Consider the following 13455-nt stretch of genomic DNA (forward strand, 5'->3'; position numbering starts at 1 on the left):
CACACACACACCAGCACTTTAACCTGTTCAATTGATTGGTAACACAAATTGCTAATCAGACAATCACAAGTTCAACCCAAGCATCAGAATGGAGAAGAAAAGGACTTTAAGTGACTTTGAACGCGGAATGTTTGTTGCAAATTGTCACATGACCAGAGCAGTTAATTTTCTGTTTGCACCATGAGAAGATGATGGCTGCTGCAAAGCTCCAAAACAAAAGCCTAGTATGTTAACAAATATATGAAAAAGATTTTTGGTACATCTTATTTTTAAGACGTCTAGTATTAATATATGAAAGTCAAAATTACTCTGTTTTGTTGAGTGTGGACACATGTACCTACCTACCTTTCAGAAAAAGAAGTTTATTCATGCTATTAGTATACGTCTTTTAAACTAAAAAAAAGAAAGTATTGGCTACTTGTAGTGTACTTTTTATGCACTTCTCAGAAATCTGCTCTATGTACTTATCAGAAATTAAAATCACATTTAAGTAAATGTGTCATATAATTAGAAGTCTAAATTTAGGTTATTTGAGATATACTTGTGCTCCAAGAATGTTTTCATTGTTATAAGGTAGGTGGGACTATTACACATCTTCTGTATAGAACTTCCAAAACACAAGTGAAGAAGAAACTGAAACATTACAAATGCTTCCAGTCCACCCACATGTGATGATCAGACATAAAACAGTGTGAAATCGGTGTAACATTATGGAATAAAATGTTGTCCCATGAAGATTGTCAAGTTTTGGGGTGATGATCGACATGTATGTTCTGAGGCTTCATATTGAAATATGATGCACAAGTCAAAATGGCTAAAAGTGTCCCACATTACCCTAATCCAGGGGTTTTCAAACTGTGGGTCGCACAAAGTCACTTGGCTGCAGCTAAATTTGCGTTTCAACAATACACACACTCACACAGTTCAGTCTAGGGCTGCCCGAACGGGACGAGTGGGGCGGGGCCGAGAGCCGTGGGAACACCGGTCTCGAGATCCACGGAGGAGATCGGAAGGATACAAAAGAGCAGCGTCCGTATCCCCGGCAACTCACTCCAGCCCACCGCCTCGAGCATCCCCGGCAGCAGACTCCCTGCTCGATGGCACCGCGGATTTACCCCAGCGGCGAGGGATCTTCGGCAGTGCGTCCCTCCTTCCTCTCTGGCTTCGGCACCAGTGTGACACATTAAAAACTTCACAATCACAGGAAAGAGGAGGCGGGAACCGGGAACCCACTCTTTTCAACGATATAGCCCACCAACATTGATAACGAACTGCAATATGTGATTTTCGAATTGCAATTAAAGGGTTAGTTCGCCCAAAAATGAAAATGATGACATTAATAACTCACCCTTATGCTGTTCCAAACATGTAAGACCTCCTTTTATCTTCGGAACACAGTTTAAGATATTTTAGATTTAGTCCGAGAGCCGAGAACTAACCCTTTAAGTCCGCGTGCGTTGCGTGTTTTGAAGCGCGGGCGCGCACGAGTTGTAATAACAGTGAAGGTCTTAGAGCAATGCCATTAAAAGGTTCAATCGGTCCACATTATTAAAAGAGAAAAAACTTGCTCACTTCAATACACTATATTCTTCATGAGATTGCATACACCAGAACATTCAAATGTTCATCAAACTTTTAAGTAAGATTAGGCTTAAAGTAATATCAACCGTTTTTTTTCCCTCAAATATTTTGGTGGGCCATGAAATAGATTACACTTGTCTAGGTGGGTCGTGGAATGGAAAAGTTTGGGGACCACTGCCCTAATCCACCCATGTGCATCTCGTCAGTAGGCTACAGCCAGTTCTGTAATCAGATTTAAATCTCCATCACCTGGGCCCTTTCACATGGAGCTGCTCACAGAGCCAAGGTTCACTGACAAGATGCGCAGACCACTATCATATTTTGCGCACGTTGCGCATTGATCAACGGCTCTGTGTAGTAAATGCTGCTCCATGTGAAAAGCGCAGGTGATTGAGATTCACTGCTGAATACAGAACCTGCCTTCCTGATGAGATGCACATTAAATATCGTACAGCATGTCTGCGCATGAATGAAACTTAGAAGTCCAGATTTTCATTTGAATGTTCCCATCTACCATGCTGGTGCAAAAGCTAAGTGGAGTCACATGTATTGTTCTCTTTTTTTTCTTTAACTCAAATTGTTAGTTTTTTTTTTTTTTTTTTTTACGAATTGTTTAATTGTCTGTGTTTGATTTTACAGTGCTGCTGTTGCTGTGTCAACATGGTAAGATGCCCCCGTAATAAGTCCCAATTCCCCGTAACGGACAAAATGTCACGATTTGTTTCAAGTAACTTTACTTGGCTATTTCTTTATTTTCTCCCCCAAACAGCATGTTTTCTCTCTGCATGTGACGATGCAAAACAATCAGTGACCTGTGAAGGAGACTCTGCATCCCTCAGCTGTGGTGAGTAACTTCCCATTTACCGTGTGTTTTAAACTTTACAATGATTCTCATGGTTTTCTTATGTGTGCAAGGCTCTGGATTCATAAATGTCCTTTGTGCCAACTATGGACGGACTGATGGTGAAACTTGCTCTGCTGGGAAACCTCCTGGGCAGCTCTCAAATGTTCACTGCTCCTCAGAAACATCCCTCCAAACGACGGCTACTCGGTAATTAATTGATGGCAGATTTTATTTTGCAAGAGTATGAACAACTGTGATACTTGTCTGTATTTTAAGTAACTGTGACCCTGTCCATGAATCAGGTGTAATGGAAGAGAAAGCTGTTCTGTTCCAGCGGTGAACTCTGTTTTCAATGATCCCTGTTTTGGGACCTATAAATACCTGGACGTAGCTTATGAGTGTCTCCAATCTAGTAAGCCAATGGATTGATCCCAAATCTTTTAATTTCATAATTTGGTCAATGCTTTTTGCTGTTATTACTGACCTTGTTCCTATTTTCCACCTAAATAATTCTAGAGCAGCACATAACTTGTGAAGGTTTCAGAGGTGATATTACCTGTGGTAAGCTATTATTATTTTAAATCTTTGGGAGTGGCAGTGTGCCGACTCCTTAACCAAACTGTGTGTGAATGCAACCGAACACTCCATATAAAAAAAAAAAAAAAAAAACTGATCACTTTCACGTAAGTTTCAAAAAGGAAAAGGAAACCCAGCAAGTAACCCATTTAATGAAACGTTGGAATACGAAGACTGAATTGTGGGTTTTTTTTTTTTTTTTTTTTCAGAGGAGGGTGTCATTTCTGTTCATTATGCCAATTATGGACGGCGGAATCTTGCAACATGCCCTCATGAATTGGCAACTACAGCACACTGTTACTCTAATCGGACTGACCGTATGCGTTCCAGGTACAGCCGAAACAATCCGACTAGAGTCACTTAAAAAAAAAAATCAAACAATGGAACATTTATAAGGTTTTTTTTTTTTTTTTTTTTTTTTTTTTTTTTTTAAAGGTGCAATGGAAAGAAGTCTTGTCATGTACTAGCTTCAAATTCGGAGTTCTCGGATCCATGTGTAGGAGTCTATAAGTACCTGGAAGTGACATTGCTGCGTATGAGTTTAGTGAGTAAAAAAAGTTTATCTTATTTTCAAATAAGAGTAGTGGGGAATAAATTAAGGGGCAGTTTGATTTTCGTGGGGTTTCTTTTCTCTCTGAGGGTAAGCTTTGCGCACCTTTTTTTTAAAAAAATTGTTTAATCGTATACTTTGACTCAGAATCTCAGTGAAAACTATAATGCTGCAATGCATGATTTGTCTAAATGTTACAGAGCATGATCCGCATCAGAAGGTGAGGAAACCGCCTGGAAGAGCAGAAGCGGCACATCCTTTTTGGCATACTCTTTCTGTTTCTCTCGAATCTGCTTTGAAATGTTTTTTTTAAAAAGCTTCATTCAAATAAATTGCTGGTTGAAAGGAAATCTGCCTCCAAACTTTCACACACATTCACACTTTTGGGGGGGGGGGGGGGGGGTTCAGTGTTTTGGGTAGTTTTTGTTACTCCGATCCTGGGCCAGCCTTAACCCAGTGGTTGAGTTAACTATTTAACGCGGGGATTTGCTTCTCTTCTGGAGAGAGCAGTTCTTAGCGCCATCGAATTGACGCTTTCTTCGGTAAAATACAGGTTTTTATAGACTATCTATAAAATCATTGCGGTGCTGAATATTGTTCAGTTTTATGCGGATGAATCACCTTTTAACGAGTGTCGCGTCTTTTCGAGTGATTGGAAAGGCCTGCTTTGCATGAAACAAACCATTTTATTCATAAAGATATAGAATACAAATATTCCCTCAGAGCTGATTACTGTTTGTTTTTGGGCAGGTTATAAAGGCAATCGCAGTATATTTTGGCTGTATGAGTGAAAGGGGAGAATTTATATGTGCGTAAATGTCAAGTCAATAAAAGACTTTCCCATACACCTGCGTATCCACACTCCTCGATCCTAGCCTCCTCATGGTGCAATTAGAGAATTGAGATGTCCTTCAAGATGGCTGTGCTCGATTGGTTTCCGGGTCATAGGATGGAGGACGGAGGAGACGAGGAGGGAAGCACTGCAAAGAATGACGGCCCTGAAGTGGCCGAGAACTGGATAAAAGACTCGGGCCACACATGGGCCATAACCAGCCCGAATATCAGCCAGTTAATCAACCTCAGCTGGCCTGAACTGGGCCAAAACAGGTTTTATGATTGGTGTCAATTCTTAAGTCAACCAGAATCCCCAAATCTGAGCCACACCTGAGCCTTATATAGCCCAGACCCAATCCAGATAGCAAGCAGTTTCGGCCTGAATGGATTTCATGTGGGCTGGATATGGCCCAACACTATATTGCTGTCTGGGAATATTAATATTTCATATTACCTTATATAGACCCCTTAATCGTCACGTCACTGTGATGTCACCGCTCTAGCTGGAGGCAAAACAGGCAGAAATCATAGCAGGTGCGCTAAAAGTTTGAGGTTTTGACTTTAAAATGTCTTCTTGTTGGGTTTTTGGCTGCCAGAATGGAATGAACAGCACTTTATAGGAAAAGAATATGTACAGTAAATAAAACACTTATAGAAGCTTATATTTTCTTCTCACTTGTAATTTGGGCAGTTCATTGATCTTATCAGATGCAGGAGGCATTTTTATCATTGTATTTCTAAGCATGCCAAAATGGTAAAAGTCCAATGCATGGTCAAAGCATGCAGATAAATAACCAAGAATTCTCAGTGCTCAAGAACAGTATAAAGGCCATAGTATTTGAGATTTCCTGGTTAAAAAAAAAACAAACACTTTTATGACAAACCAAAGATCACAAAACTTTATCTACTAATAAAAAGGCCCAGCATAAGGAAGTAGCATTTATTATTACAACTTTCCTGGAAAATGTCTCAGTTGGTTCTGACTAAACATGATCAATAAAAAGTGAAACTGGATAATATCGAATCATAAAACATTTACAATGTACAATCAACCAAGTCAAAAAGATTTGTTATGTTATTTCCAGATTATGATGGATCTGTGCGTATTATAAATACAATGTGCACATGTGTTTTCTTATGAGAATACTATAGTTTTCCTTCTGTTCACACATTCAACATGCTGGTGCAAAAGCTAATCTGGATCATTTGTAAGTATTCATTTAGAATTTAAAGATTGCTCCACTTACTGAATTAAAATTTCTTGATAATTTACTTACCCGCATGTCATTCAAGATGTTCATGTTTTTCTTTTCTTTTTTTTTGTCACAAATAAAAAAAAAAATTGTGGAAAACATTCCAGGATTTTTTTTCCATATGGTGGACTGCAATGGCACTTAACAGACTCAAAAGTTAAAAATGCAGTTTCAATGCAGCTTCAAAAGGATCGTTTCATTAGATAAGACCTTTATTCCTCGCTGGAATCGAGTAGAGCCCTTTGAAGCTGCACTGAAACTCCATTTTTAACCTTCAATCTGTTGAGCACCAAAGTCCACTATATGGACCAAAAAACTTAATTTCTTCTTTCATCTTGGATGGGAAATAAGGGACATTTTCATTCTGGAAGTGGAGTAATAGTTTAACTTCAATGATTTCAAATGTTCAGTTCAGTGTTTCAATTGGTCTCTTGTGATTTTGACTTTCAGTGCTGCTCTTTCTGTGTCGGCAAGGTAAGAATGCTAGTTGACTATAGATATAAGGTACAAAGTCATTAAATAAAAAAGATTTTCAAGTACAGAATAAAATTAAATAATTGTATTATTTTCTGGCATGTTTCCTCCCTGCAGGAGTAGAAGCAAAAAGAGCAGTGGTCTGTGAAGGAGGGTTTATGAAACTCCGCTGTCGTGAGTAATTCAGTCATTTCTAATTTATATTTTTCAGCCTTTTGTGCCCAAATAGGACAGTTTGAGAGTGACAGGAAGCAATGGAAGATTTACCACTATTCTCATTATACTTTTAAATTAATAAATTAATTGATTATACATTTTTTGTTGTTGTTTTTACATGTGTCAGTTTCGGGAGTAATAAAGATCAATAAAGCCAACTATGGGCGGACTGATCGCACAACATGCACTCGGGGGATATTAGATGTTCACACCTCAAATATGAACTGCTTCCAAAGATCATCCCTCCGTATAATGTCCCATCGGTACGATTAACAAACGGCAGAGAAAAAATAGTTTGTTTGCAATTAAATTTTACGCATAATTTACAAGAAAAACATAATTCTTATGTCAATGTTATATTAAATATATTTTAAAGTACTTGTTATTGTCTTTCCAGGTGTGATGCAAGAAAGCGATGTTCTGTTCATGTAGCGAACACAGTTTTCTCTGATCCTTGTGCTTGGACTTATAAATACCTGGATGTAGATTTTATATGTGTCTAAAAGGTACATTTTGCAGTTGATTATTACAATTATTTAGCTTCAGAAATGCTATGTAGATGATCACAACTAATAATGTTTGACTTTTCCGTTTGGTGCATTGAAACAAACCAAATAAGTGCTACTGCCTACTCTGATCCTGGAAGTGATGTATTTGTATAATTTAGTGACTACACTTTCACATAAATGTATTCTATACAGAATGCTCGGTGTTAAAAAGAAAACATTATTATAGATAATGTTATAAAGGTATAGGTATAGATGTTGCTAATCTTGTTTCTGGTTTGAGAAATCTTAATTAACTCCTGAGTCTATGTATGTATATACATATATGTTGCATATAAAAAATACAGAAAACTATAAATTATTATCCTGAAATGGCTTCAAATTCTATACTTGTAGTATAATTCATTTAATTTTAGTTTTTGAGGTGATTTTTGTGAGATTCTCTGTTAGACTATCTGTCTCGCTGTTAGATAAATCTATCAGGCACACTTTTTTGTGTAAATGTATGTAACTATAATGCTGTTTAATATAAAACTGTCAAAAAAATAAATAAAACAGCATCTACTCTGTAAGGAATATCAGCACCAACAAACCTCATTAATTGAGAACAATCAAGAGATCTGGTGAGAGAACAACTCAAATTCTTGTAGTAGAATACAAAACATAATAGCTCAATATTTCATTTTTGAAAGTTATCTTGTTACAATTTGTCTTGTAAAAGCAGAAATAAAAATACATTTTATGTACTAAAACAATTTTGTCTGACTTAAGTTTTATTGACAGCCAGGAATCCATTAGTCACAACAACCAAGAGGCTTCTGAACAGAAAAATGCATGCACATTTACACCTTGGAGATCATGCTAAAATAAATAATGTTACAGGTTTGCATGTTTTGCACGGTTGGATTGGTTCCACTCATCTGGGCTGGTCATGCAGCTGACAGTTAGACTGTCTTATCATGTGATACGTATACAAATGTAATATGCATGACTTTGGCATGGCTCTTAGACCATTTTCCTTTTAAGGCTGGGCTCTAGACATTTTAAAGCAGTGACACCACCGATGAGAAAATGTAAACATAAAATGACTATGGTTTTCTTTTAATAAGTGCATTTACTAATAATATTAAATGTATCTTTCGGGATGCACATTTGAAAAACACTGAGCTTGTAATGAGGGTTCAGAGATCAATCTGAAGCTTTATTCAAGATAAACGGAGATCAGGTTACAACAAAAACAGAAGTGTCAGAATGAAAATCCAAAATCATGAACAGGTTTACCAGGCAGAGGTCAGGGCAGCTAGCAGAGAATCCCAATATTAGTCCAATGTAGTACACAGGGAATCAGGAGTGAAATGCTCAATAATGTAGCCGGGGCAAAACAAGACTTGGCAATGACTGAGAGTTTGGATACTGCTTAAATGGGTCACTGAAATGGGAAACACCTGTGCAGGATATCAGTTTCATGTGCGGGGTGTATTGTGGGAAATGTAGTTTAAACAAATACTCAGGAGAAGGATCCCTCCGATGGTGTTCAGGAAGGGCCAAAGAGGCCAGATTCATGACAGAGCCCCCTCCCTGCGAGCGGCTCCTGAAGAGAGAGGCGGTTCTACACCGAGGCCTTCCACGGTGTGAGGTGCAGGCCTGTTGGGAACTAACCCTTTAAAGTTGATTGAACATATGATCAATAAAGCTGTAAAATGGGTTAATATTGAATCACAAAACATTTGCTATGTACAATCAACCAAGTTAAACTGTTATTCACAGATGAGTTTTTCTTCTTTCACACATTCAACATGCACCTGGAGGTGTATTACCTCGGTGTCAAAAAAGGTACATTTTTAAAGCTGATAATCAATCATAAAATACTTCATCTTCAGACGTGCTATTTAGATGATAACAAATAATAATCTTTGTTTTTATCTGTTTAAGATGCATCACGAAAAAAAACAAATAACTGCATCAGATTCTTTCCACTCTGATCCTGTCACGGTGTCCATTTATAATAATATTATAGATCAAATATCATTTCATCAGTCATCAAATATAAAATATAATTATTAATTACTTGTGGCATTCTCTAGACAATCTGTCCCTCAGTCTCTGTTTTATATATAAACCATAAACCATAGCTAATTTAATCTCATAACCCACCATATAGTCTGTATAGTCACAGCGTGTACAAATTACAAGGCTATATGAGATAGAGACCATTTTTAATCGTATAAATACCTGGAACTATATTCTCACTAGGCGTAGGAACACAGCTAATGTTACTTGGGTGGAGTTGCTACTTGGGCGGAGTGATTAGCACAGCAGCCGAGACGCACCATGGTGAGGAGCAGAGTGTTCGCTCAAGAGTTGGAGTAATAGAGTCAGAAATTACTAGATAGAAAATTTATAGTGTACAATCATGGGTGTTCGCTGTATTGTAAAGAGCTGCGACAATAAACAGGGGAGACCAGGTAATACTATGATTCTTCATAGAATTCCAACCAAAAACGCATGGAACCACCACATAACAAATCAGAGCTAGAAACCATACTGGGTATCATCAATTATCTGTCCCGATTCGCCTCAAGACTGGCAGAGTTAAACGCATCGTTGTGCCAGATGCTGAAACAAGGCAACGAGTTTACATGGGATGAAATGCTCAGCGCTGCCTTCCAACAGATCAAAGACTTGATCACTAGAGAGCCAGGGCCTGTACTGGCATACCACAACCAGGGGTGCTGCACAAGATCCCGGGCCCTATGCATAGCCAGTCCTAATGGGCACCCCTCCCCTTGAAAATATATATTCCAGACTTTTCAAGGGCCCTCTCTTCTTTTGGGACCCTGGTAATCAGTACTGGTTTTACCCCCAGTCCGACGCCCCTGACTACAACCCACTGGAGCACTGCAACTGCAGGTAGACGTGTCTAAAAACAACTAGGGTGCAGTTCTTTTGCAAAAAGGAAAACCGATCATTTATGCATCGAGATCGCTCATGGAAACGGAGCAAAGTTATGCACAAATAGAAGAAGAACTTTATGCTGTTCTGTTTGGATGTAAAGTGTTTCACCAATACCTATATGGGAAAGAATTTGCTGTAGAATCGGACCACAAGTCTTTGGAGTGCGTACTCAAGAAACCGCTCTCTGCCGCTCCACCATGTCTACAGCGCATGAGTGTACAGTTGCAGAAATACGACTTCACATTGATCCACAAACCAGGAAAAAAAATACCCGTTGTCGACACCCTGTCTAGGAAATCTGTTGCTTACCACGACACATTATTAAACGAAGCAATGGAGGCCTAGGTGCATGCGGGAGCTCGCGGATCTGCGTGAGGCGACGAAACAGGATCTACAGCTTGCAGCCTTAAGACTGGTAATTCAAGCAGGATGGCCAGAGATGTGGAGAAGCTGCCCACTGCTGGTTATAAAATATTGGAATCACAGGGACGAGCTTTCATTCGCAGATGGCATTTTGCTAAAAGGTGAAAAAATCTTTGTACCACACAGTCTGAAACCTAGCATGCTAGAAAAGATACACACAGGCCACATGGGTGAGGAAAAAAGTAAGCAGCGAGCAAGGGATGTCATATTCTGGTCGTGCATGAGCAAACAAATAGCTGAAATTGTACAAAACTGCACCATTTGTCTTGTGCATTGTAACTCGAACCGATGATTGCGCACCCAAAGTGCCCATGGCAAGCGGTCGCTACCAACATCTTCGCATGGCAGGGCGAGAATTACATCATTGCTGTTTACTATTACAGCCATTTCTTTGAGGTAGAAAAACTACATTCGACTTCCACCGCTGCTGTAATTCGAAAGCTCAAAGCAATGTTTGCTCGCCATTCAGTGCCAGAAAATGTTGTTTCAGATAATGGTCCGCAAAACAGTTCAAAGGAGTTTTATGTGTTTGCGAAACAGTGGGACTTTGTACACACAACAACAAGACCATACAATGCCCAGAGTAATGGACTTGCTGAGAAACCACACGAAGAAGCAAAGGATCTGTATCTGAGTGTAAGGTCCAGGAACCCGGCCCAAGGAAGGTATCCGGTGCTGGATGAAGGTTTCCTGCGTGTTCGGTCTTTCAGTGCATAGAGTTAATTCAATTTAGGTTAAACTCAATTCTGACTCCATTTTATCATTTAATCTGACTCCATTGTGTTATTATTTAATCTGACTCCATTTTAGTATGACCTCGAATTTAGGTTGAAATGCAAATTGGTTGTATGCCTTTTTAATTAATATTCTTCTGACATTTAATTATTCCACTGTAAAAACTAAACGTGCCTCAGGTATCCTTTTGAGTACTACAGGAACCTTAAAATGTATTTTAAGTGCCTCAAAGCTCTTTTTCTCATAATATGGTTCCTGGAGGAACCATTTTAGTCTTTGCAGTTCATGTAGGAACTCATGGGATCCTCGAAGCACTTTGTTCCCAGTTCTGAGGTTCTGGAGTCACCCTTTCATTACACGGAGACCTCAAGGTGCTCTGGAGGTTCCTGGAGGAACTCACATTTTAAGAAAGGGTTACTGTAAGCTCTGTTAACATTAAAATGGTTCCTGGAAGATCTGACTTGTAAAATCTAGCATCTGGAAGCAATGGCGATTCTAGGGGGTGGCCTGAAAGCTCATTGGCCACCCCTGTGGCCACCCCAGATCTGATAGCTAGTTGGTCAAGTTCATCAACACAAGAAAGGAGAACTGCTGTCAATCAATGATGACAGCTGATCAACTGATTAAGGGCCAATTTACATTTTTAACTAACGCAGTAACGGTCGTACGGAGACTGAGAGCTGATTTCTGCTCAGCGGACGTTTGGCCATTCAGGTCAGGTGACCCGTGAGATGAGCGCGCGCGCTGCACCTACTGCTGCTGGTCCGTGAAACACAGGAGGACGGTCACACAGAGTAGCAACGACAAAAACGCTGGAATCAGTCGATTGAGATGTATGGTAAATCAATGTTTAGTTATATCGTAGTTCTCTCTGAATGTGTAGGGAAAATGCGTCTAGCACTAAGTAGCAGCTTAAAGTCGAACTACACTGCACTGGCTAGCTTAGTAGCCTGCAAACTAAGTTAAGCATTGAATACCACCGGTGCAGCAGCAGTCTGTCTGTTCCCCTCGAAATGTCTGTTTCCCTTTACGCAAACATAGTCAAGTCACCTTTATTTATATTGCGCTTTTAACAAGAAGGATTGCGTCAAAGCAACTGAACAACATTAATTAGGAAAACAGTGTGTCAATAATGCGAATGACAGTTAAAGGCAGTTCATCTTTGATTCAGTGATGTCATCATCTCAGTTCAGTTGCCGAGTACGATCAGAACTAGCACGCACAAGAAGCGAGACTGCATCTACGGCAAGTCAAATGGTTCAAAATACCTTCCTAAATCCAAACTTGAAAATAGTTTTAAGACGAGGGGTTTTACATCTCGAAAATTATTTCCTTTTTTATCAGATTTATTACCGATTTCAGTGTGATGCTTGAGGCTTTGTCTATTTTGTTTTATACTGTCTTATACTTATTCTTTTATGCTCATTTATTTTGTTTTTGTATTATATGCCTTGCTGTTGTTGTATTTATGTATGCACTGAAAGCTTAAAAAAATCTGTGTGTGGTGTGTATGCAAAACATTCACTAGAATAAGTATACAATGAACCATAAAAGTTGTGCATAAATTAGAACCATATGCACACATGACAACTTTAATTCATAGTGACCCCCCTTATTCAATAAACTATAAACCTGGTAAACAGACTCTGTGCCTTGGTCAGAAATAATTATCTTTGTTGCCCCAAACCTGTGAAATAAAGTAATGCAGTACACAACTGCTTCATATTTAGTCAGAATAGCATAGGCTATTTTGTGTAATGGTCAATAAATGTACTTATTTAAATTTTTGGTCCTGAACATGCATTTGTGACTTTCCCCACTAAATTAATCCTAGCTGTTAACATAACATAATCAGTTTATATGTCTCAAAGCAGTGTTGAAAAGGAAAATATTTAGTAGCCTTTTAACCATTTATCAATTCCTTGCTTTTTTCTAATTCTAAAAGAAAAATTGTCTGGCCTCTTTTTGTCCAGCAGCCACTATTCTTCTAAACTTTACATTGTTTTCTGAGGAGATGTGATTAAGTTTGCCATCTATTGAAATAGCTTTATTGTTAAAATCTAAACAAATAACCTGCAATGAGGTTCTAAAGGCCTAACTGAAGGAATATGCCTATATAAACCGAAATTAGAAAACAGGTCATTGTCCATGTGCTAGTTGCTTTAAGTCAGTTAAGTATAGTTTCTTGACAAGCACTGACTTTTTGTTATTATAAAGTGTTTGTGTATCATTATACTCACTTTACTATGAAAAAATGTGTTAGTGTAGAGAAGTTGCTTACCATTAACTTGGAAATTGGAGGACATATGCAAGTTAAATATTTCTGCTCTTTTTTTTTTAAGACATGGATAAATACCTTGAATTTTGTAATTTAGAATTTCCTCATGGTTTGATCTATATGAACTATATTCCACTGTATCAGTCAGAAGGTAAACAGATTAATCATAGAATATTAGTTAAAATGTATTGTTGCTCTATACTGAAACGTCAGCATTTGGACATCAGCAT

The 13455-nt window shown here is 38.5% G+C and overlaps 3 protein-coding genes across 3 annotated transcripts in view; 2 read left to right on the forward strand and 1 right to left on the reverse strand.

Annotated features, from left to right (window-relative positions):
* LOC113040882 (rhamnose-binding lectin-like) overlaps positions 1 to 13455 on the reverse strand; it is a 33981-nt gene that overhangs the window by 16795 nt on the left and 3731 nt on the right. The window lies entirely within an intron of this gene.
* On the forward strand, positions 2004 to 3897 carry LOC113041393 (L-rhamnose-binding lectin CSL3-like). Its single transcript, XM_026199876.1, has 9 exons — positions 2004 to 2127; positions 2221 to 2244; positions 2351 to 2425; positions 2497 to 2632; positions 2728 to 2837; positions 2942 to 2986; positions 3211 to 3331; positions 3437 to 3545; positions 3752 to 3897. Exons 1-9 carry the CDS (start codon positions 2082 to 2084, stop codon positions 3773 to 3775), a joined length of 690 nt encoding a protein of 229 aa, XP_026055661.1. The 5' UTR covers positions 2004 to 2081; the 3' UTR covers positions 3776 to 3897.
* On the forward strand, positions 5451 to 7589 carry LOC113041396 (L-rhamnose-binding lectin CSL3-like). The gene is made up of 5 exons (XM_026199878.1): positions 5451 to 5593; positions 6089 to 6112; positions 6230 to 6286; positions 6456 to 6591; positions 6726 to 7589. Exons 1-5 carry the CDS (start codon positions 5563 to 5565, stop codon positions 6829 to 6831), a joined length of 354 nt encoding a protein of 117 aa, XP_026055663.1. The 5' UTR covers positions 5451 to 5562; the 3' UTR covers positions 6832 to 7589.

Source organism: Carassius auratus, chromosome 23 (genome assembly GCF_003368295.1).
Source record: "Carassius auratus strain Wakin chromosome 23, ASM336829v1, whole genome shotgun sequence".
In the NCBI taxonomy this organism is placed as follows: domain Eukaryota; kingdom Metazoa; phylum Chordata; class Actinopteri; order Cypriniformes; family Cyprinidae; genus Carassius; species Carassius auratus.

Excerpts from the sequence above, each read along its gene's own strand:
- LOC113041393 (XM_026199876.1), top strand. The coding sequence starts at position 2,082 with ATGTTCCCATCTACCATGCTGGTGCAAAAGCTAAGTGGAGTCACAT. Across the intron at positions 2,426-2,496 it reads CTCTGCATCCCTCAGCTGTG|GCTCTGGATTCATAAATGTC; the intron begins GTGAGTAACTTC and ends TATGTGTGCAAG. Across the intron at positions 2,633-2,727 it reads CTCCAAACGACGGCTACTCG|GTGTAATGGAAGAGAAAGCT; the intron begins GTAATTAATTGA and ends TCCATGAATCAG.
- LOC113041396 (XM_026199878.1), top strand. The coding sequence starts at position 5,563 with ATGCTGGTGCAAAAGCTAATCTGGATCATTT. Across the intron at positions 6,113-6,229 it reads GCTCTTTCTGTGTCGGCAAG|GAGTAGAAGCAAAAAGAGCA; the intron begins GTAAGAATGCTA and ends TCCTCCCTGCAG. Across the intron at positions 6,287-6,455 it reads GTTTATGAAACTCCGCTGTC|TTTCGGGAGTAATAAAGATC; the intron begins GTGAGTAATTCA and ends TACATGTGTCAG.